Genomic DNA, 21,388 nt, shown 5'->3' with positions numbered 1-21,388 from the left:
CTGAAAACCACTGACTCACATACTTTTAAAAAGTGTATTTTAGCCCTGGCCAGTGTGGCTCAGTTGATTGGACCGTCTTCCCATGCATTGAAGGATCGCGGGTTCGATCTCCGGTCAGGGCACATATCCAATACCCAGGTTGTCTCCACAACTGACCGATGCTTCTCTCTCTCTCCACCCCCCCTTCTTCTCTAAAATCAGTAAAATAAATGAAATAAAAAGGTATATTTTATGATATGTGAATGGTATCTTCATTTTAAAAATTCAATTCACATACAATTTTATGTTGTTTAAAGTGAGACCCACCTTAGTCAGATGCTAAAACCATTTCGGGTCCCTCATCCAGAGGGCCCGCTGTCCTCGCAGAGAGGAGAGAAACCTGGAGATGCCCCCGTCCCACAGTGACACAGAGGTAGAGAACAAGTCACTCCTTCATGATGGGAAATCATTATCAATAAAAAAGTGGCCACTTTAGAGTTTCACAAATAACATTTATTGACTACATTTATAACAGAATCTCACCCGCATTCACAGCAGCTCTGTGCGACCAAGCACCTCTCATGATAAACAACTTGGACTGAATCTTGGGTGTGAATTATGTGGGCTGAGAAAACAGAGACTATCACAGACTCCTCTGATTTAACAACTTTCATTAAGAGACCTTGATTATGATTGACATTTTTGCTGATGTTCTTGGTACTAGCTGAAGATTCCAACTTCAAACCCCCAAAAAATGGCTGGAAAGCAAAGAGAAAGGCAGTTACTAGGAACTGTCCTCCAGCTGAGCCCACACTGCCCTTGCGGGGCCTGTCCAGAAGCCTTCATGGGGAGGAGAGTGGAGAGGGATGTCATCCAGGTCCCCCGTGCGCTTAGTCCTGAGGAGCCCAGGCAGGAGAGGGGTGCTGTGAGGTGACGCCGGGGTGCAGCCTCAGCTGGCTCACTTTTAGCCATGGGACCTCAGGCGAGTCACTCAACCCCTCAGAGCCCGCTCTCTCCTTCTAGAACAAGGAAGAGAGTCCCAGCTTTGCAGAACTGGAAAAGGAATTGAATGAAAGAAAAGCTGTAGCATGTCTGATCAAGAAGGCAAGTGCTTGACCTAATCACTGCCCCCCAGGGCTCCCTGTTGGGAAGGTTCTGAGCTCGCCTGCCCTCTCGAGGCCTCCCCAGTTCCAGCAAGTCTCTGCCAAGCCAGCTGATGGGCAGCCGGCGGCTTCTCCTCAGATAAGCTGGTTGTGTAGTGTAGTTTGGGGTATCTCACGGAGCATCCCACACACACCCCAGCTGCAGGATATCTCTCCTACACAGCTGGTTGGCACATGCACCTCTGCCCTAAGAGCCTGACTCAAAAGCAAACACTTCCTATAAAAGCATCAGCGATTTTCCTTGGGGCCTACCCTCACCATCTACTTAACAGTCAAGCGTCTTTCTTTGTTCTTCCCAGAGTGGGTACAGGGGAGTCCAACTAAATTTGACATCGAGTTGGCAAACATAAAAATCAAGATGAATCTTCACGAAAAGCAGAGAAGGGGAATCTCACAATGCTGACCTACTCATGTTTACAGGTCATGCCAAGCTGACGAGCCCCTGCCCTGGCACCTTTCCTGGGAGCACACGCCGAGAGGTCGTGCCCCAGGTCACTGGTAAGGGAATGTACATCACAGGGCTGTCTGTCATCCCAGAAAGTCCAACACTATGAGGACAGACAAGCAGGACACAGGGGAGAGGGACTGTGACAAAGACAAGACTAACCTGCCACTGACAACTAGAAAAATGGGGAAATGACATCTACAACTGTTTATAGGTACTGGACATTTTCTAGAATATTCCTCGTACAATTACACGGAGGAGACAGGCAATTCAAAAGCAAACAAGCCAATACATGTAAATGAGAATGGCATGCATTTCCATATTAATATGTATTGGCATGTCTTCTATGTACACAGACATGTGTTTATGTGTATTTACACAGAGGTTGGATGAACAGGAATTGGGCGAGATGGGGTAATGATCGGGAAAGAATGGGTGAACTGGGGTGGATTGAGTTTAGAGGAGGAAGGCTTTTGCAGAGGAGACTAAAGAAAGAAGCTGGGCAAGGGGAGGCCCTACCTTGAGCCCCCGAGTCACCCTGGAAGCTTCCTGGAGGAGAAACTCAGCAGGGTTCCAGGTAAGAAACAGGGGCCTGTTCCAGGCTGGTGGCATCCAGACTGGGGACTTCCCAAGGTAGAGCCGTGACGGCTGGGGCAGGGCTGGCCGACAGGCAGCAAGGCATCACCCTAAAGGTGTGGCCAAACCCCAGAAGGCTGGCTGGGCGATGAAATGTACAGGAGCTGAACTGGTGGTCTTTTGGGGCAGGAGGCTCTTAGAACTTGGGAACAGGGAAGAGGTGAAGAAAGGTGGGCGGCCCAGGTGCCCACTCCTCACCATCAGCTCTCTCTTATCCGCACTGCTCTTCCGTTAACCCGGCTGGAATGAGAAGACACTGGCGTTGGGGAGGAGCAAGACCGGACAGCGATCACACGTGACAGTGATCATGGCCGCACCCACTTCTCACCCTTCTGTTGAACTACAACCAAGTTCTGCCACATCCTTGACTCAACTAAACCCCAGCAGCCCCTGGGGGAAGCAGCCCAGGGAATAAGGTGGGTCTAGGGCACCTCTGCCCCCACCCGGAGCCTGCTCACCGAATGATCTCAATGGCCCTCAAGACAGTCTGGAGGAAGGTCAGGAGGCTGAGGCAGAGAGGCAGGAAGGGGGTCTGGAGGCTTGCCCTCCTCCCCGGGGCCAGCGGCCCGTCCTGGTGCAGGGCCTGGAGCTGCAGCCACTTGAGGAGGAGGCGTCTGCTGCCACAGATCCGCCAGCGGTTGTGCCAAGAGTGTGAATCCAGGGGGGTTTCTAGGCAGAGAAAGCAAAACAGGCCCAGCCTGGGTGTGGGGACAAGCCCGTCCTAAGATTGTACACTGCACACCAGACAGCCCTCCAGAACCCAGGGCAGGAAGCCAAGTGTCCCAGCAAGGTGGATCACAGCCCCGGGGTGTGGATACTGAACCAACACTCATCTAGATAAAGAGAGCTGTTTTCTTTTTTTTTTTTGGTACGTGCCCCTAGTGGGAACCGAACCCAAGACTCTCTGGTCCACAGGCCAATGCTCCAACCGCTGAGCCAAACCGGCCAGGGCAAATGGATAAAAAAGCTGTGGTATATATACACAATGGAGTATTATGCAGCTGTAAGAAAGAAAGATCTCTTGTCCTTTGAGACGACATGGAGGGACCTGGAGAGTATTATCCTAAGCGAAACAAGCCAAGCAGAGAAAGACAAATATCACATGATCTCACTTATTTGTGGAATATAATGAACATAACAGTCTGAGGAACAGGGTAGTCCCAGAGATGTGGAAGTTGGGTACAGACTGACAATCCCCAGAAGAGGGGGTGGGAGGAGAGAGATAAACCACAGAACTTATATGCATGTGTGCATGAACAATGGACATGGACCACAAAGCTGGGGACAGGGCGGGGGAATCAGTGTGTGTGTGTGGGGGGGGGAACATCTGTAACAAAAATTAATTAATTAAATTTTAAAAAATAACAATAATAAAGAGAGTTGTTTACTTATTTCCACAGTGATCATGGGGTGTCCTGGGGTTTTTTTCAGTCTTTATCTTTTAGAGCTGCATACTGAAATATGTATGGATGAAGGTATACGGAATTTAGCTGGGATCTGCTACACATTCATCTTTTTTTTTCTTTTTTGAGGGGGGAACAGACTGGGTGAAGCTCAGATGAAACCAGGTTGGCAAGGACCTGATGATTGGAGCTGAGTGATGGAAACATGGGATTTATCTGAGTATTTGAAATTTCCCAAAATAAAAAGTTAACAATGCCTGGCCAGTGTGACTCAGTGGTTGAGCAATGACTCATGCACCAAGAGGTCACCGGTTCAATTCCTGGTCGAGACACATGTCCAGGTTGTAGGCCAAATCCCCAGTCAGGGGCATGCAGGAGGCAGCCAATCGATGTTCTCTCTCATCAATGTTTCTATCTCTCGCTCCCTCTCCCTTCCTCTCTCTCTAAAATCAATAAAGAAAAAAAAAAATTATTTAAGCTAACAGCAATCACAACCCCGTTGGATTCCAATGTTCCCATCTCCTTGACACTCTCTAGCTTTCTTGACACCTGCTTTGTAAACATGTGCCCTTCTGTATTACAACTCATTTATGTGTTATAGTATTATTAGGCTACTAGCATAAAATGTACATTCTAATTATACTGATATGAAGGCACACTATTAATATAAAATATAACAAATATATTTTCCTTATAAGGAATCTACCACAAAAGCATTCAAAAAAAGCAGATGAGCCCCCTCTTTATAAGGAAAGTACAAGACGAGAAATATGGATTTTCTCTTTAAAATAGAAATCAGCTGGACAGGAGGCCCAAAGAAACACATTTAAGTTCCTGTGTGTGAAGCTCGAGAGGAGCCCCTCCCCTGCGCAGTGGGCCCCCCCTCTCAGTCCTGTCCTGTGGACACCTCTGGCTTGAACGGATTTGAGGGCTTGGAAACATTATTAATACTAACGGCCTGAACTATAAAACAAAGGCTGGAGTGAGTTAATATTTTTTTAACAATGTATCAGTTGGCATAAACGATTCAACAATAACCTAACTGAGCTTTTAGCTTTTCTTAAAGATGCAGAGTATTATTCAAAGCCAAAAACCACCTAGAAAAATAACCCCATAAAATGTGTGTGATTATACAGTTAGAATAGCAGTTTGTCCTACTGTTCTTCTCCTACTGGTGTAGAGTTGTTTAAATAAAATGACTGGGGCTCTTTTACCTGAAACTATAGCGAATGTACTGCTTTCTACTTTGTTCACTACGCACCCCACGCCCCACTCCAGTGTCCCTTTGCCCGGCTTTCCCGGCCCTCTTCCCCGCCCGCTTCCCTGCCCTCATGGGTCACCAGTAACTGTCAGTTCAGACACGTACCACCCAGCCCCTATTTGCATCCTAACGGGGTTTTTGCTTGTTAAATTTACATTAATGGAGTCCTATTGTATGGGCTACAGAGACTTCCTTTTGCTTTTCTATGTTGCCATGTGCCTGGGGTGGGGGTGGGGGTCCATTTCATTGTCCCTATCAGCTGCAGACTCTAGGTGGCAAGTGCCACACTTCAAATACACCCCCACTGATGTCCATCCTCCCACTGAGAGATCCTTATGTTGCTCCAATATTTTGCCATGGAAATTACTGCTGCAGACAGGGGTGCGTGTGGGAGTGTCTACAGATATGACCCAGATGTGACTTGCTGGATTAAGGCTTATACACATTATGAAATTTGATGGACACCTCCAAATTGCTCCCGTGACAAAGGCTGTGATCATTTACACCCCTCCTAATTGTGTTACTTTTATAATCAGAAAAAAATAGGAATCTTTTTCAACATGAAGAGGCGGGTGTGCTGGGTACTGGCCGTTCATGTCCCAAGCACCCTCCCACCCAGCTCCTCTTGGGCTCAGAAGAGGCTGCTCGGATCACTCGCCGTCACAGGCACCCTGGTGTTGGTCCTCTAACCTCTCGGTATCTGTGCATTTCCTCCTGTGTCCACAGATTCTATCAGCGGTACTCTGGCTACAGCACGCCAAAGGGCGGACGTGGTACAAGCCCACAAAACATGTCCACTCTGCTCACATGCAATGCCATCGGCACCAGAAAGGGACTTCAGGAGCAAGTCCAACCCGCTCATTTTACAGACAAAGATGCCACCTCCTTGCATAGTATGATATGGGTGTATAACTGAATATATACTGTGAATATATTTTGTCATGAATATATACTGAATTGTAAACATATATGTATGTACTATGTCTGTCATGAATATATGAAAGTATATATACTAGGTCACAAATGTGAGTGTATAAAGATACTGTGTAATGAATATATGCATAAATATGGTATCATGAACATATTAGTTATGAATATACAATGTAGGAATGTGTACTATGTCATGAATATATCAATACACAATCATAAATAAATATATATATATATATATGTGACACACACCATGTCATGAATTACAGATGATTAGAGCTATTAAAAAAAAAACCACACACTTTAGCGGGAACCGAACCTGGGTCTCTCTGGTCTGTGGGTGGACGCTCTAACCACTGAGCCAAACTGGTCGAGGCAAAAAAACCACACACTTTAAATACCATCTAACTCCAGATTACAAATTGGTCTCATCTTATAACCCAATGCGGAGAGACTGGCAGAGTCTGAGGCTTCCCTGCATTCACCGGGAAAAGGTGGTGGGTGACTAGTGGCGCCTGGCAACAGCAGGGTAGGAGAAGTGTGGTGCATGCCAGTGTGTGGACGTCTGTGTGTTACAGGCATGTGGGATGAGAGCGGTCTCCCCATCCCCTTCACAATGGTCCTGAGACCCCGCCTTCCCAGGGAGAGTTACCTGTAATGCCTTTACAACTCGGCTGCCTTTTCACCACCTAAAAGAAAAGCATGTGGGCAAATGTGACCACCCTGGTGATCCGTGGCGGGGAGTCCTTTGGTCTGGAAACCACCAAAGGGGCCTGCATAAAACACCAGCTCTGCTCTCCTTTTAAAAGGACTCTGGGTCCTAGTTCTGGGGACAGTTTACTGCTTGATGATGGAAAACCTGCAACTGGAACGTGGGCGAAGGCAGAGAGAAAGCCTCTAACTACCACCCAGGGCACACCTGGGAGAAAGGGTGCTGGGGCTGAGGCAGGTGGACCTGGCCGACCTGCAGTCGCTGTCCTGTACCCAAAGCTCTGGAGGAGTCAAACTGAGCAGAGTGAGGACAGACTCAGAGCGATGGTCCTTCCCTGACACCCTCCCTCCACCACCACCCACCATGCCTGCCAGGGCTGGGACTATAAGCACAGGATGCTCAGACAGGCTGAGGAGCCGGAAGGAGGTGTTGGAAAGGAGGCAAGGAGGTGAGCAAGCAAGGTGGTGGAGGAGAGGGGAAAGAGGAGGAGGAGGAGGGGAAAGAGGAAGAGGAGAAGAGGAAAGAGGAGGAGGAGGTGGTGGGAGAAATGGTGGGAAAGAGGGCAGTAGAGACAGGCACCCTGTTCAGAGAGCAGTGTACCCCTTTCCCAATCCCCACCAGGACACATGCCCTGGCCTCATCCCACACACCACCTCTGTTCCTTTGCCATGGCTTTCAGAGAATCCCCTCCTTACAGGACACCAATGGAGACCTCTGTGGGGAAAGAACCCAGCACCCTCCCCCCTTTTCTCTGTGTCTTCCCAAAGGCCCACCCTCTCTCTCAGGCCCCCTGCTGTGTGAGCCTCCCTCTTACCTTCTTGTAAGACCTCAGGACCCGGGGCACCCAGTAGGGCATCACAGCCTGATCCCTAGGCACTGGGAGGCGGCCCCCAAAGCAGTGACCTGGGCAGGGGCATGCCTTGGTGGCTTTGGGGATATCAACCTGGACCTTCTTTTGGATCTAACAGAGAGGAAGGGAAGAGAAGGTTCAAAGGGGGATGGAGCTGTGCCCCAGACAAACTTGGCCTCAAGGACCAACCTGATGAGCTCCTCTATATTCCCCCCACAAGGACACTCCAACCCCCAGCCGAGGGAGCAGGTCTCCTTCTCCTGACATTCTGGTGGGAGGCACCAGCACCTCTGTGGTTCCTCTGCCCTCACTACCCACCCAGATCCTGGCTTCCCTAACCCTAACCCTGGACCCTAATGTTTGAGGAGAATACCTCGTCTAACTTGGTTACTGCTAAGATGGCGGGAGAAATGGTGGGAAAGAGGGCAGTAGAGACAGGCACCCTCTTCAGAGAGCAGTGTATCCCCTTCCCATCCCCGCCAGGACACATGACCTGGCCTCACTGCACACACCACCTCTGTTCCTTTGCCATGGCTTTCAGAGGGCCCCCTCCCCACAGGACACCAACGGAGGCCTCTGTGGGGAAAGAATCCAGCATCCTCCCCCCTCATTTCAGGGACCCTCCAAAGGACCACCCTCACTCTCAGGCCGTGCCCTCTCTCTCAGGCCCCCTGCTGTGTGAGCCTCCCTCTTACCTTCGTGTAAGACCTCAGCACCCGGGGCACCCAGTAGGGCATCACAGCCTGATCCCTAGGCACTGGGAGGCGGCCCCCAAAGCCGTGCCCTGGGCAGGAACACGCCTTGGTGGCTTTGGAGACATTAACCTGGACCATCTCTTGGATCTAACAGAGAGCAAGGGAAGAGAAGGCTCGTGACATTCTGGGATGGGAGGCGCCAGCACCTCCATGGTCACCCTGCGCTCACTACCCACCACTTGCCCTCTGCAGTGGGACTCCGAGTGGCGAGTGGTACAGGGGCAGGACACACAGATTGGAGCTGAGAGAGATGGCTCTGTCCTGAGCCTGGTGGCCTCCGGATCAGCCCTTGGGCACAACATTCGGCCCCTCTAAGCCTCAGTATTCTCAGCCATAAAGAGGACTCTGCTAGCATTTTGACAACATCAATCAGAGTCTAAAATGACAATCTTTGATCCAGCAATCCACTTCTGGGACTGTGTCCCAGGAGGACTTGGGTGCCTTTGCAAAATGTGTGCACAGACCACTCACTGCAGCATTGGCTGTCGTGACTGAACAACCTGAATGCCCACCAATAGGAGACAATAAATGACAGGACAAGGGCACAAAAGGAAATGGTCCAGTCTGTCCGGACAGGATGTTAAGTGGGAAATACAGCACTGTAAGCACAGCATGCTACCATTTGCATTTTAAAAAAGAGTATATGTGTAATATTGCTTGCATAAGAATTGCAGTGGGACACACCCAATTCCCCACCCCTCCCTGCAGCCTCCCCACTTGCTGTGTGACTCTGCAGTTCCTTCCAGCAGGAACAGAGTACACCCAACCCCTCCACTCTGGTTAGACCAGGCACTGGTCTGGCCCACGGAATGAAGAGGAGGGGACAGCAGCCCGTCTGGACCTAGGCCAAAGGATCCTCACAGGCTTCCAGCTGCTCTTGCTTCGTCGTCATTGTCATTGCGGCGAGAAGACCCAGCCTGAACAAGCCCACCAGCCTCAAGATCAGGGACACAAGGGGCTGAGCTGCCCAGCAGGGGGCCCCCTTAGACACACAAATAATAACAGTGACTGCTGTTTCAAGCCAGGAGTTTGGGTGACTTGTTAAACATCACTAGTGAAAGAATCTGTTAGCATAGGTAGCTAGATATTAATAAAGGAAAGGAGCAAAGGGAATCAGACATTATTATGCATAATCAACTAGGGAAGCACAGGCTTGCTTCCCTAGGAAGTTACCGCTTCACACACTCCCCAGGGAACCACCAGCCGGAAGATCACTGGGGAGGAATAGAACAAAAAGGGGGAGGTAAGCACATGTGCAGTAGGAGCCAAGATGGTGACCACAGAGGCCTGTCAGTCTAGCCAGAAAATGATGGAATACTTCCCAAACTCAGTCTACAGAGCCAGCATTACCCTAGTACAAAAACAAAGGCATTACAAGGAAAGTACAGACCAACATTCCTCATGAATACAGATGCACAATTTCTAATTAAATATATCAAAAGGACAATACATCATGATTAAATCAGGTTCATCTTAGGAATGGTTGGTTTCACTTTTGAAAATTAATCAATGTAATTCATCATATTAACAAACCAAAAAAGGAAAACCATGTGATGATCTCAATAGACACAGGCAAAATCCGACATTCATTTCTGATAAAAGTACTCAGCAAGCTAGGAATACAAAGGGAACTTTCTTGGCCCAATAAGGGCATTTAAATTTGCAGCTAACATCATGTCAACGTCATACTTAATGGTGAAAACCCATACACTATGCCTCTAAGATCAGGATAGACAAGGATGTCTTATTTGTTTTTTAATTTTTTAAAATTTATTTTGAGAGAGGGAGGAAGGGAGAAGGAGACAGAGGGAGATAGAAACATCAATGAGAGAGAACAATGACTGGCCACCTCCTGCATGTCCCCCACTGGGGTTTTAGCCCACAACCTGGGCATGTGCCTGACCAGGAATCAAACCGTCGACCTCTTGGTGCATGGGTCGACACTCAACCACTGAGCCACACTGGCCGGGCAAAACAAGAATGTCTTATCTCCCCATTCTATACAACGGTGTACTGAAAGTTCTAGCCAGGTACCAGGCAAGAAAAATAAATAAAAGGCATCCAGGTTGGAAAGGAAGAAATAAAACCATCTTTATCTGCAGGTGACATGGTCATCTATGTAGAAAATCTGATGGAATCTATAAATAAAAGCTACTAGAAAAAAATTAGTTTAGCAATATTATGGGATAAAATATAAAAATACAAAAATCAATGGTATTCTAAATACTAGTAATGAGCAATCAATCATAAAGTGAATTGTAAAAGCAATGTCATAAAAATATAAAATACTTATGGATCAATCCAGCAAACTATGTGCAAGACCTGTACACTTAAAAACTGCAAAATACTGTTGAGAAGTATTAAAGACCTAAATAAATACAGAGATTACCGTGTTCATGGGTCAGAAGACTTAACATTAAGATGATTCTCTTGGAATTGATCTGTACACATAATCCAAATCAAAATCCCAGTAGGACCGTTTCTGCAGAAATTGACAAACTGATTCTAAAATTCACACAGAAAAGCAAAAAACCTATAATAATTCAACTTTTAAAAAGTAGCCCTGGCCAGTTTGGCTCAGAGGTTAGAGCATCAGCCTGCGATCCGGAGAGACCCAGGTTCGGTTCCCGCTAAGGGCACATACTTCGGTTGCAGTTTGTCCCCGGTCCTCGTTGGTTGTGCGGGTGGCAGCCACTCGATGTGTCCCTTCACGTCGATGTTTCTCTCTCTCTCTCCCTTCCTCTCTCTCCCTCCCACTCTATCTGTACAAAAAATGGAAAAATATCCTCGGGTGAGGATTAAAAAAAAAGTAAAACGACACTGGAGAACTAACACTACCCGATTTCCAAACTTTTTATGCTGTCACAGTAATCAAGACTGTGTGGTATTAGCATGAAGACAGACTATTTGATCAGTGGAACTGAATGGAGTCCAGAAATAGACTCATTCATCTATGACAACAATTTATTTTAGGCTCCCATATTTAATCGGATGTGCGAAGAACAAACAATCTAACTGGGGAACCTTAAGTTCTGACTTCCTGCCAAGCACATAAACATGCAAGAAACTTTGTAGGATGCTGGCACATTCACTAAGCATATTAACTCCTGAGCCAGGTTAAATAATATTAAGGGAGAGCCCATGAAGTCCTTGTTCATCAAAAGCGTCCTGTGTGATTTTAAGCCTTTCTTTTTAGCAGAGACACCTTTTCCTCTGCTCCCACTCTTTTTCCAACTGTTTCCATGGTCATGGTCTTCCACTACGACACCACGTGCGTGCGCAGGGAGCGACCAGGTCCAGCATCGCCCACGGCATAGCAGGGCTGAGCCTGGGCAGGTTTTGAAAAACATTCGGCCCCTTCCAGCGGGCCGAGGAAAGTAGGTGGCCTGGGCGCCAAAGGCTGCTGCCAATGGTACTCGCAGCTTCTGATATGAAACCTTTTTGCTTCATACAACGGATGGATGTGCCACCACTCCTGGGCTATACAACCAACCCCCCACCCCCACCCCATAGCTCCCACCTGTCCCCTGAAACCAATCATTACCGCGCTCCAGCCTGCACAGCGCCCCTGCCCCCTTCCCAGGTGCACAGAGAGCTAGGTGGCCCCATCCGGGCCAGGGCCCACAGAGGAGCAGGGCCGAGACACACAGCATCCAGCACAGTCCAGGGCCTCCAGTGTTCCGCAATGCCGCACCAACGCTGCTTTTTTATTCCCAGGACAACTAATTTTTGACAAATGTGCAAAGGCAAGTCAGTGGAAAAAGGTAGTGGTAGTTTTCACAACAAAAATATAATGTTACCGCAACTAGACATCCATATGCAGAAAAACTAACTCGATCCATACCTCATGCCATTGCAAAAATTAACTTAACATGGACCACAGGAAGAAAACATGAACTCTAAACTATAAAACTTCTAGAAAGAAACATGGGAGAAATTTTTCAGATCTTGGGTTAGGCAAAAATTTCTTAGAAATGTTTAGAAAGCCTAATCCATTGCTTGCTGGGGGTGGCCACACCTAAGCAAGACCCAGAAAAGGTCAAATTGATAAATTGGACTTCATCAAATCTAGAACTTGTGCTCTTTGACAGACAGTCATAAGAGAATAAAAAGACAAGCCAAACATGGAGAAAATATCTGCTCGTTGAATATCAGATAAAGAACTTGCATCCAGCCCTGGTTGGTTTGGCTCAGCAGTTAGAGCATTGGCCCACGGACCAAAGAGTCTCAGGTTCGATTCCAGTCAAAGGCATATACCTCGGTTGCAGTTCGTCCCTGGCCCTGGTCAGGGTCATGCAGGAGGCAGCCAGTCGATGTGTTTCTCTCATGTCGTTGTTTCTCACACTCTCTCTCTCTCTCTCTAATAGAAAAATGTCCTTGTGTGAGGATTGAAAAAAAAAGAACTTGCATTCAGAATATAAAAAGAACTCTCAAAACTCAGAAATAAAAACAAACAAACCCATTTTTTCTAAATATTTGAACAGACACTTAGATATCAAATAAGATATGCAAAATCATATGAAGAGAGGTCAATACCATTTGTCATAATAGAATTACTATTAAAACCACAGTGAGATGTATACCTATCAAGATGGCTAAAATTTTTTAAATTGACCAAACCAAGTGTTAGTGAGGATGTGAAGGAACTTGAACTTTATACACTACTGGTAAGAATGTAAAATAATATAACCACTTTGGAAAAAACAGTTGCTAGCTTCTTAAAAAGTTAAATATACACCCACCATATGATCCAGCAATTCCACTCCTAAGTATTTGCCCAAGAAAAATGAAGTCATGTTCATACAATACAAAGACCTGTACACAAATATTCATAGCAACTTTATTTATAATAGACAAAACTTCTGAAAGTGATCCAAACGTCCTTCATTGGGTGAATGGATAAAGTATAGTCTACTCATATACAGTGATACCTCGGTTCTCGAACGCCTCGGATTTCGACCAAATCGGTATTCGACCAGGAGATTCGAGAAACTTTTGTCTTGGAATCCGAACAAATATTTGGAACTCGAACTTCCAAGATGAGCCGAGTTGAGCCGAATGGCGTTCATTCGACCCAGCGCGCCTTGCTTGCGTCATCAGTGTGAGTGCAGAGAGAGTCACGCTTTGTGGAGAGAGTCACGCTTTGTGGAGAGAGTCACGCTTTACACTGAATTTAACCCTTAGACATACTGTACACTTTTATTTCTTGTTGAGACTTATGTTTTTCTACATATTATATACAAATTAGGCCAGTAAATAGGCATTTTCTGGGGCTTGGAACGAATTAATCCAGTTTCCATTATTTCCTATTGGGTTTCATTGCTTCGGTTCTCGAACAATTTGGTTCTCGACCGTCCTCCTGGAACGAATTATGTTCGAGAACCGAGGTATCACTGTAATGGAAACACTACTCAGCAGTAAAAAGGAATGAACTATTGATATACACAACCATGTGAATGAATCTCAAAAGTAACTGTGCTGAGTGAAAGAAGCCAGACCGCCCCCCGCAAAAAAAGTATATACTATATGATTCTGTTTATATAAAATTCAAGAACTAATCTATAGCAACAGAAACAGATTAGTGGTTGCCTGGGGACGACAGCAGGACAGGGAAAGTTAGATGTGGGGGACAAAGGGGAATAAGAAAACTCTTTAGGGTTGTGTATATGTACATTATCTCAATTGTGGTGGTGTATATTATGTACGTCAAGACTTAGCAAACTGTACACTTTACATATGTGCAGTTTATCATATGTCATTCATAACCCCATAAATCTGTTTTTTAAAAGAATCTGATTTTGCCAGTGATTAGAGCACTGGCCTACAGACCGAGGGGTCAAGGGTTTGATTCCTGATCAGGGGCATGTACCTGGGTTGCAGGTTTGATCCCCAGCCCTGGTCGGGGTCATGCAGGAAGCAGCCAATCGATGTGTCTCTATCACATCGATATTTCTCTCTCTCTCCCCTTTCCATTCTATCTAAAAACCAATGGAAAAATATCCTTGGGTGAGGATTTTTTTAAAAAAAGAATCTGATTTTTGTGGGGGTTTTTTGTTGTTGTTTTTTAAATCCTCACCCAAGGATATTTTTCCATTTATTTTCAAATAAGTGGAAGGTAGGGGGAGGAGGGGGGAGAGAGAGAGAGAGAGAGAGAGAGAGAGAGAGAGAGAGAGAGAGAGAGAAACACGAATTTGAGAGAGACACATCAATTGGTTGCCTGTCGCACAACCCCAACCAGGGTCGGGGACCAAACTGCAACCAAGGTGCATGCTCTTGACTGGAATCAAACCCCAGACTCTTTGGTATGAGGGCAGCCAGGGAAAGAATCTGATTTTTAAAAATCACAAACGAGCTCCCATAAATTTAAAAATATTATTCATATTACTCTGATTATGTGAATCCTAACTTGATTCTGAGGGGTGACTGGTCCCCTGAAGTTCACCCAGCATCCAGATGAAGAACACCTGGTTCAAGTCACCTACCTGCTTTCGGGGTCTCAGGGACTGAGGGACCCAGTAAGGTAGCGCTGCCTCAGCCCTGGGCACTGGTAGGCGGCCCCCAAATCTGGACTGGTACTCACAGCAGATGGGCTCTCGGTGAACAGCACTGGAGACGGGACACATCTGAGCAAGAGCCAGAAAAGACAACTGAATGGGATGCTGCATTTGTAATGTGAGCCAACGAACAGTCTGGAACAGTAAATCAATGCGCAAAGAAAGCCGGTTGAGGCAGGGTGTCCAAGGGCAGGAACAGGGCCTCGTCTCCTACTGCAGCTCAGAAAGAAGCTGGCTACCGTGGTTCACCCTCCCAAGTCATTTAGAGGGGGACCGTGAGAGCCTGCAGAACAGGTGTGCTGGTACTGGTGACCACTTACTGCCACAGTACCACAAGCAAGTCTTAGGCTCTGAAAATAGGGAAGTACAAACAACTCTAGTGGAGAAGACTGCTCTTTTTGTGATTATGTGTCAATGTGCACAGTGTTTTCCATTTGCAAAGGCATTCCACATCCATCCCAGGTGATTCTGCCCACACTCACAGGCAGAAAGGAGAGGGGAAGGCATCCTCTCCAGGGGCAGATAAAGGAGCCCAGAGCATACACATCAGAGGGCAGTGTTGGTTCTCCCAGGCCTCCTGGATCCCAGTCTCGAGGTGTCATGAAGAACTAGGGGCTAGGGATAGGCAGTGAGTGACACTACATAGAGATTTTGGGAAACAGGTGATGGCCCCTACAACCATGAACTCCCTGCTTCTGAACCCGCATTCTCTGCTCTCCCCACCCCACAGGGGTGTGTCGGGGTTGGGGTAAAGTAGCTGAGGGTTTGCTTTCCTTACCAAAAGATCTGTGAGGCACACTTCTTTCCCAAAGGTTTGAAATGTGCTCTTCCTAGAAAAGAAGAACAGGAAGGCTTAGAAAGCTCTGGGCTTTGTGTAAATTGGTTACAGGAGTGCTAGGGTGAGGGCCTGGGCCAGCCTTCTTGGAACTGGTTCATAGCATTCAAACCCAGGGGTGTAAGGGATCGTCCTTCTAAGCCTAAGAGGGGTAGGAGGTGATTACAAAAGGTGTGTGTGGGCTCCTGTGCTAATGCCGGAGGTTTCCAGATGTTGGGTTATTGCGGAATCCTGCATCCTTGAACCTACTTGGTCAGGCCCACTCCAGCTAAACTTGAGCTAGGCCCTGTGGGAAAGATAGGAACATTTCAACCTGGTGAGAACTTTCCAAGACATGGAGCTGCCAAACACATCTATGATGCTTTATCAGTCACCCCCAAGCTTACTTGGAATACTGAAGGAAAATATTGTTAAAACTGCACAATTGATTCAATTCCTTCCAGCATAAAAACCTGGGCGCTCTGCCTCTGGGGTGACAGACTCTGTTACTCTTCCTCACTCTCCCCTCAACAAATTGTAGAATGTTGGCCATATGGAATCGCCAGTGGGCATAAATGGAATGTCAAAAGTGTTTTGTAATATGAAAACCATAAGAGTAATACAAATGTTTTTGTGTTTCATTATTATCATAATTATTATTGCTGTTTTATTACAGCAATAGCTTCTGCTCATTGAGAGCAACTCATTCGGCTAATATTGAAAACACAGAGGATGCGGGACGTTGCCCTGCAAAGCATCCAAGCACCCTGCTAGCAATGACAGCACTGCTGTTGGGGGGGGGGGGGGGGGGTAACCATCTCATTTCCTGCAGCTCAAATGGGCTGGAACACCTGACTCCCCCGTGGGAAAGCTTGGCCCCGCCCTTCTCAGAGACTGGCTCAGAAGGGTGTCCTCCACCACGTCGGTCCGGTGAAACTGATTCTGGGACTTGGTGCTGTAATTCCTGGCAAGGAGAATCTGTCGAGGTGGTCAGCCTTGGTGGTCGCCTTGCCTGCAGGAGGAGCGCCGGCACACAGGAAAGCACAACCGAGAGCCGAAGAGAACAGTCCCCGACCACGGCTCCGGCGTGCCTCGGCACACCCGTGTCTCGAGACCTTCCCGAGGCACTCGGTGAAACAATACCCGCCCGTCTGTGCTTACATTCTGTGCTTAGGTGTGGCCTCTGCACTGCCTGTCGCACAAGCTACTGCCGGGAAGGACGCGGGCCGCGCTCCCAGCCCACAGGCGCTGCGGGTCGAGTGCGCTCTAACAGACCCAACGGACGCCCGAGGGCTCCCGGAAGTGCCGCCGCGGCCGAGCCACAGTCGCGGTGATGGAGGTGGGGATGCTCATTGTGATGTGGTGACGAAGGCGGAAGCTAACGGAGAAGTCACTTCTTGCGCAGACCAGCACTCCCATGCCCGCCCTCCCTCCAGACCGCGGACCGCGGACCGCGGGTCCCCCTTCCGCCCCCAGCGCTCTGAGGCCCGCCCTTCCGGAGACCAGCCCCTCGGCGTGCCCCGCTGATTGGTGCGTCTCCAGCCAGTAGAGCGCTATCTTCTAGGCATGTGCACTTAGATCGTGACTGATTGGCTCCTACTGGAACTGGCCTCGGGGTTGGTGGGTCAGTGGATCCGCCGCCAGGGTGGTCCAGCGGGGCAGGGCAGGTCGAGCCGCACCTTTGTCCTTGGTTGTCCAGCCCTGCCGCCTAGCCCGTGGGCGTCGGCCCGGAACATCTACTCACCATTTCGGACGGATTGGCCCTGGGGCGCCCCAGCCGGGGAGCAGGGGTTCTGTCCCCTGGAAGGGGAGGAGGTGCGACCCTCGGCCTTGCAGGGGCCCGGGGACGAACATCTTGGCTTGAGTATGTCACACGCAGGACTTGGCATATACTGGTATTTAAAGTTGTTCGTGGTTTTTCTGAAATTCTGATTTAACTTCGCACCCCGCTTCACTCGCTAAATCTGACAACCCTACCGATGGGCTCAAATTGTGACTTTGGGAGGAATGTGTATTTCTTGAGCAAGCTCAGATATAAAAGGCCGTGGAATTCAAAACGGCTGTCGTACCGGGGATCCAGCTGCTGCTTGAACCATTTGGCCTCGTGTCCTCTGCCCCTTAGTCTCCCCTTCACCCTCACTCCCTGCACATGTGCGTGCTCTGCGCGGTTGCTAAAATGAAAACAGGATTATGTCCTCACATTTTTGTAAAACCAAACGCTTTCTGCCTCTGCATGTTCCTTTATTACTGACTTTAATTTGTATTTTTTGGAAACGAGTTTTTACCCACTTTTCACTATTTTCATGCTGACTTTAATACTCTCAATGTCAGTATTTGCCCAAACCAACTGTAGACCTAATGGGCAACACCCCAATGTGCTGTGCTAACCATGGAGCAAACAGGGTGCTCCCAGACACTACTCAGCTTACTTGGCTTTGCTATTTAATCTCTAACCTATGAGCAGGACTGAGCTTCCAAGACAAAATACATGCATGCACTCCTGGCTGGCACCCATGCTGACTGGGCAGTGCCCCTACCATATCAGCTGCTAAATATCTCAAACATCACCCCCTCTGTGTGTTTGTAAATTTCATCACTGGTCTCTTAATAGCTAATGACAAAATTATCCAGGAAATCTATCTCATCATTAGCCTAGCATTTTGTTGTTAATCCTCACCCAAGAATATTTTTCCATTGATTTTGAGAAAGAGTGGAAGGGAGTGAGGGAGATAGAAAAATACTGATGTTAGAGACACACACTGAGAAAGGCACGTCACCTCCTGCACAACCCCAGCCTGGGCTGGGATCGAATCTGCAAACCAGGTATATGCCCTTGGCCAGAATTGAATCCGAGACCCTTCAATCCTGGGCCTGGTGCTCTAACCTCTGAGCAAAACTGGCCAGGGCTAGCCTAGCATTTTATTTACACCCAGCTGTCGTCTTTCTGCCCGCCTTGGACTGCTATTGGCTTCCCTGCTATTTCCCTTCTCCTGGGCCACTGGAACATGGCTGTAGCATAGAGGACCGGCTCATGCCCCTCAGAAGCCCTGGCCCTTACCAGTGGGACACTGTCTTGCCCTTTCATGTCAAGAATAGCTCATCACTGTCCCCATCCCCACCAGGAATGGCTAAAATTAAAAGGACTGAAGATACCAAGTTTTTGAGGATGTGGCACAATGCTCATAGATACACCCACGTTGGCAAACTGGCAGTATTACAAAACCTAAACAAGGAATACAGTTCCTTGCCCAGGTACACAGCCAAGAGAAATGAGAGCTTATGTCCACCAGAAGACATGGGCAAAAACATCCACAGCAATCTTCTGTTAACAACTCCAAACTGGAAATGACCCAAGTGTCCACAGGAGAAAAGATTTTTAAAAATATATGGCACATTCACATTGAACACAAACATGCAGTCACAGACCCCAACAAAGTAGATGAAGCACACAAAGAAGTCAGACCCAAAATGTGCATGTGATTCCACCTGTGACATTCAAAGCCAGGAAAGCAAATCCACCACTGTACCAGCTGGTAATCCAAAGGAGACCCCACCCACCCTGCCCCAAGTTTCAGAATAACAAGGGCATGATCCCAATCCTCACCCTGCCTCTTACTGTGTATAGCAGGCAAGTCTCCTAACTTTTCCAAGCCTCAGTTTAGTCAGTAAAACTAGTGAGAACCATAGAACCAATCCCACGGGAAGTTTGAGATCAGGTAAGACAGAGCATGAAAGACATCAACTGTCACTACCTGAGTGTGGCAAAATCATACCCCCCACCCTCTGCCCCCTATTTCCCTTTTCCTTCCCACTGCAAGCAACGGTTGGGTCATTGCCACTGTCTGGAAGGGAAATGGGACCAGAGAAGCATGTGACTGCCGAAGGTTTCTGTACCAGGCTTTGTTTCCAAAGCTCCAGGTCGGGCAAGGGGGTGCAGAACGAGGGCTCTGAGTCCGAGTCATGGTGCAGGAGAACCCTGCGTTCACCAACTAAGGGTCCCTGCATAAGAGCATGAAGGGGACTTGCATTTAGCCTGTTACTCAGCCTAACGGACCCACCACAGGCATAGAGTTCTATAAACTTTGTGGGTTAAATGAAAACATGATTTTTAAGTAAATCTAAATAAGAACTATAATTTTTTAAAATTTCGTGTTCCTTATTGGGGGACTTCTGAGTCAGAAGTTAAAGCATCCCTTCCCAGCTGGGGTCCCCCAGTAGGTTTGGGTTAAGACAACGCCAGGCGCAGCTGACTTGTGTTGGTGTGTTCTGTGTTAACGGCCCCTGCATTCAGGATGCTCATTTTCTCACCCATACTGAAGCCTGTGTTATTTGCCCAGTCCCCACTGGTGGACATCATCCTGTGTGACTCTGCTGCCAAACCCTTACCTTTCCTCCTCAGATCACAGGTTTCATGGTCACCCTTATTCTCACCTGTCTGTGACATTCTAGCATTCTCTCTGCAATTAGCTGTATAACTTGGTCTTCCTTGTCTCCTTCACTGCATCCTCCTGCAGTCTGCTGGGGGACACAGAGCCCACCATCCTCCTCCCCCTGACTGTCATCAGAGCGCTGACAGAGGGGGAAAGCCCAAGCCAGAGAGCCAGGTTCTGAGTGTTCATTTTCAGACGCCTCTGTCACCATCACACCTGCCTCCACCCCCCTCTCCCCAGAGGCCCCACATCCTAGTGCTTCCCCAAAGCATCCTCTAGAAGGGGTTCTGAGAAGCGTCTCACTTGCCTATGGTACCCAACAGAAGCTTGCCTTCCAATACAACCATGGAAAACTGGGAACAGAGAGAAGCTCCATGGTGATAAGGGCAGCCAACCTCTTTCCCCACCCTGCATCCTGGAGGGAACCTGAGGACAGGAATTGGGTCTAGGTCCTCACCTCGCCTACAAGATGCTCAGCAGACACTTTCTGACTATCTGAACAAGGGCAGCCTGTGAATTCCTCTGTTGCCTGGGCTCCCAGACTGGAACAGTGTCCAGGCACCTGTTGTCCACCGAGTGGTCATGGTGGCTCTGTGAGGTGGGCTCCAGGACTGAGCCACGAGCAGGCAGGTCCTGAGACCGTGCTTGGGCACATGGGCAAGAGCGGCATCAGCTCTTCTCTCGTCCCCCCAACGCAGTCCAGCAGTCCACACTCCTCACTCAGGGTCCTGTCACTTACCAGGGCTCAGGCTGTGTCAACCCTTACCAGAATCCCCACAGCAGCCTCCTGGGGGCCTCCCAGCACCTTCTTCACCTGCAGTCCCTTCTCAACATGACAGCCAGAGCCATCTTCTGAGCCTGGTCGGAAATCTCCAGGGGCTCAGACGTAGGGCCCTGTTCCGCACAATGCCCCAAGGATGTGGTGTGATCTGTGCCTGTGTGAATACAAGTACATGTGTGCAAATCTCATTTCCAATGACAGTATCAGGCAAGCTGATGGCGTTGTGGTGTTACCAAACTCAAGGGGTTCGCCACTTGGGGTGTTCTATTCGAGGAGATGTGGTTGTCATTGGGTAGTTTCATTTACCTGCAGCAAGTAAAGAAGAGGCGATTCACAACCACAGCTCTGTCCCCCTCCCCACAAGGGGGGCTTATGTAACTAAACAGTGTATAGAAGCAATGTGAACAGGTTTGGATACACTATTTGGTTAATTAAATATTCTTTCTTCTTGGCAGTTGGCTCAAGTTAACAGGTTGGGTTCTGCTCAAGTCTGTCCTTCACAGCTGCCTCTGCAAAACACTGTACTACATTTTAACATTTAGCAAGAATAGCATTTAGTAATAGTGAGAACTATCAGACCTTGGGACCCTTGTCCTGTCTAACAGTGGCTTTCTCCTACTCTCTAAATACTTCTGAGAATGTTCAAATTACCATCCAGATCTTCTCCCAAAAACA

The 21,388-nt window shown here is 48.1% G+C and overlaps 1 protein-coding gene and 1 long non-coding RNA gene across 10 annotated transcripts; one reads left to right on the top strand and one right to left on the bottom strand.

Annotated features, from left to right (window-relative positions):
- Window positions 1-480: 480 nt before the first annotated feature.
- Window positions 481-16,963, bottom strand: CUNH16orf95 (chromosome unknown C16orf95 homolog). 9 transcript variants are annotated; one of them, XR_004961145.1, is made up of 10 exons: window positions 16,664-16,963; window positions 15,467-15,518; window positions 14,617-14,757; window positions 8,075-8,221; window positions 7,344-7,490; window positions 6,470-6,506; window positions 2,682-2,892; window positions 2,422-2,463; window positions 2,107-2,304; window positions 481-1,032 (listed from the first exon to the last, which is right to left on the bottom strand). XR_004961145.1 is itself a non-coding variant. In XM_036275336.1 (9 exons), coding segments are annotated over exons 1-8 (777 nt in total). In that variant the 5' UTR covers window positions 16,666-16,963; the 3' UTR covers window positions 481-1,032; window positions 2,422-2,423. The 9 variants fall into 9 exon arrangements, 7 of the variants coding, with proteins under 7 accessions (XP_036131229.1, XP_036131230.1, XP_036131231.1 ...); XR_004961146.1 differs by having other exon boundaries at window positions 481-737; XM_036275336.1 differs by lacking the exon at window positions 2,107-2,304.
- Window positions 1,401-3,883, top strand: LOC118639111. Its single transcript, XR_004961147.1, has 3 exons — window positions 1,401-2,164; window positions 2,477-2,639; window positions 3,756-3,883. It is a non-coding gene; the product is annotated as an uncharacterized LOC118639111 (long non-coding RNA).
- Window positions 16,964-21,388: the final 4,425 nt, after the last annotated feature.

This window comes from Molossus molossus, unplaced genomic scaffold (assembly GCF_014108415.1).
Source record: "Molossus molossus isolate mMolMol1 unplaced genomic scaffold, mMolMol1.p scaffold_m16_p_21, whole genome shotgun sequence".
In the NCBI taxonomy this organism is placed as follows: Eukaryota; Metazoa; Chordata; class Mammalia; order Chiroptera; family Molossidae; genus Molossus; species Molossus molossus.
This window is presented reverse-complemented; position numbering and strand designations above follow the sequence as displayed.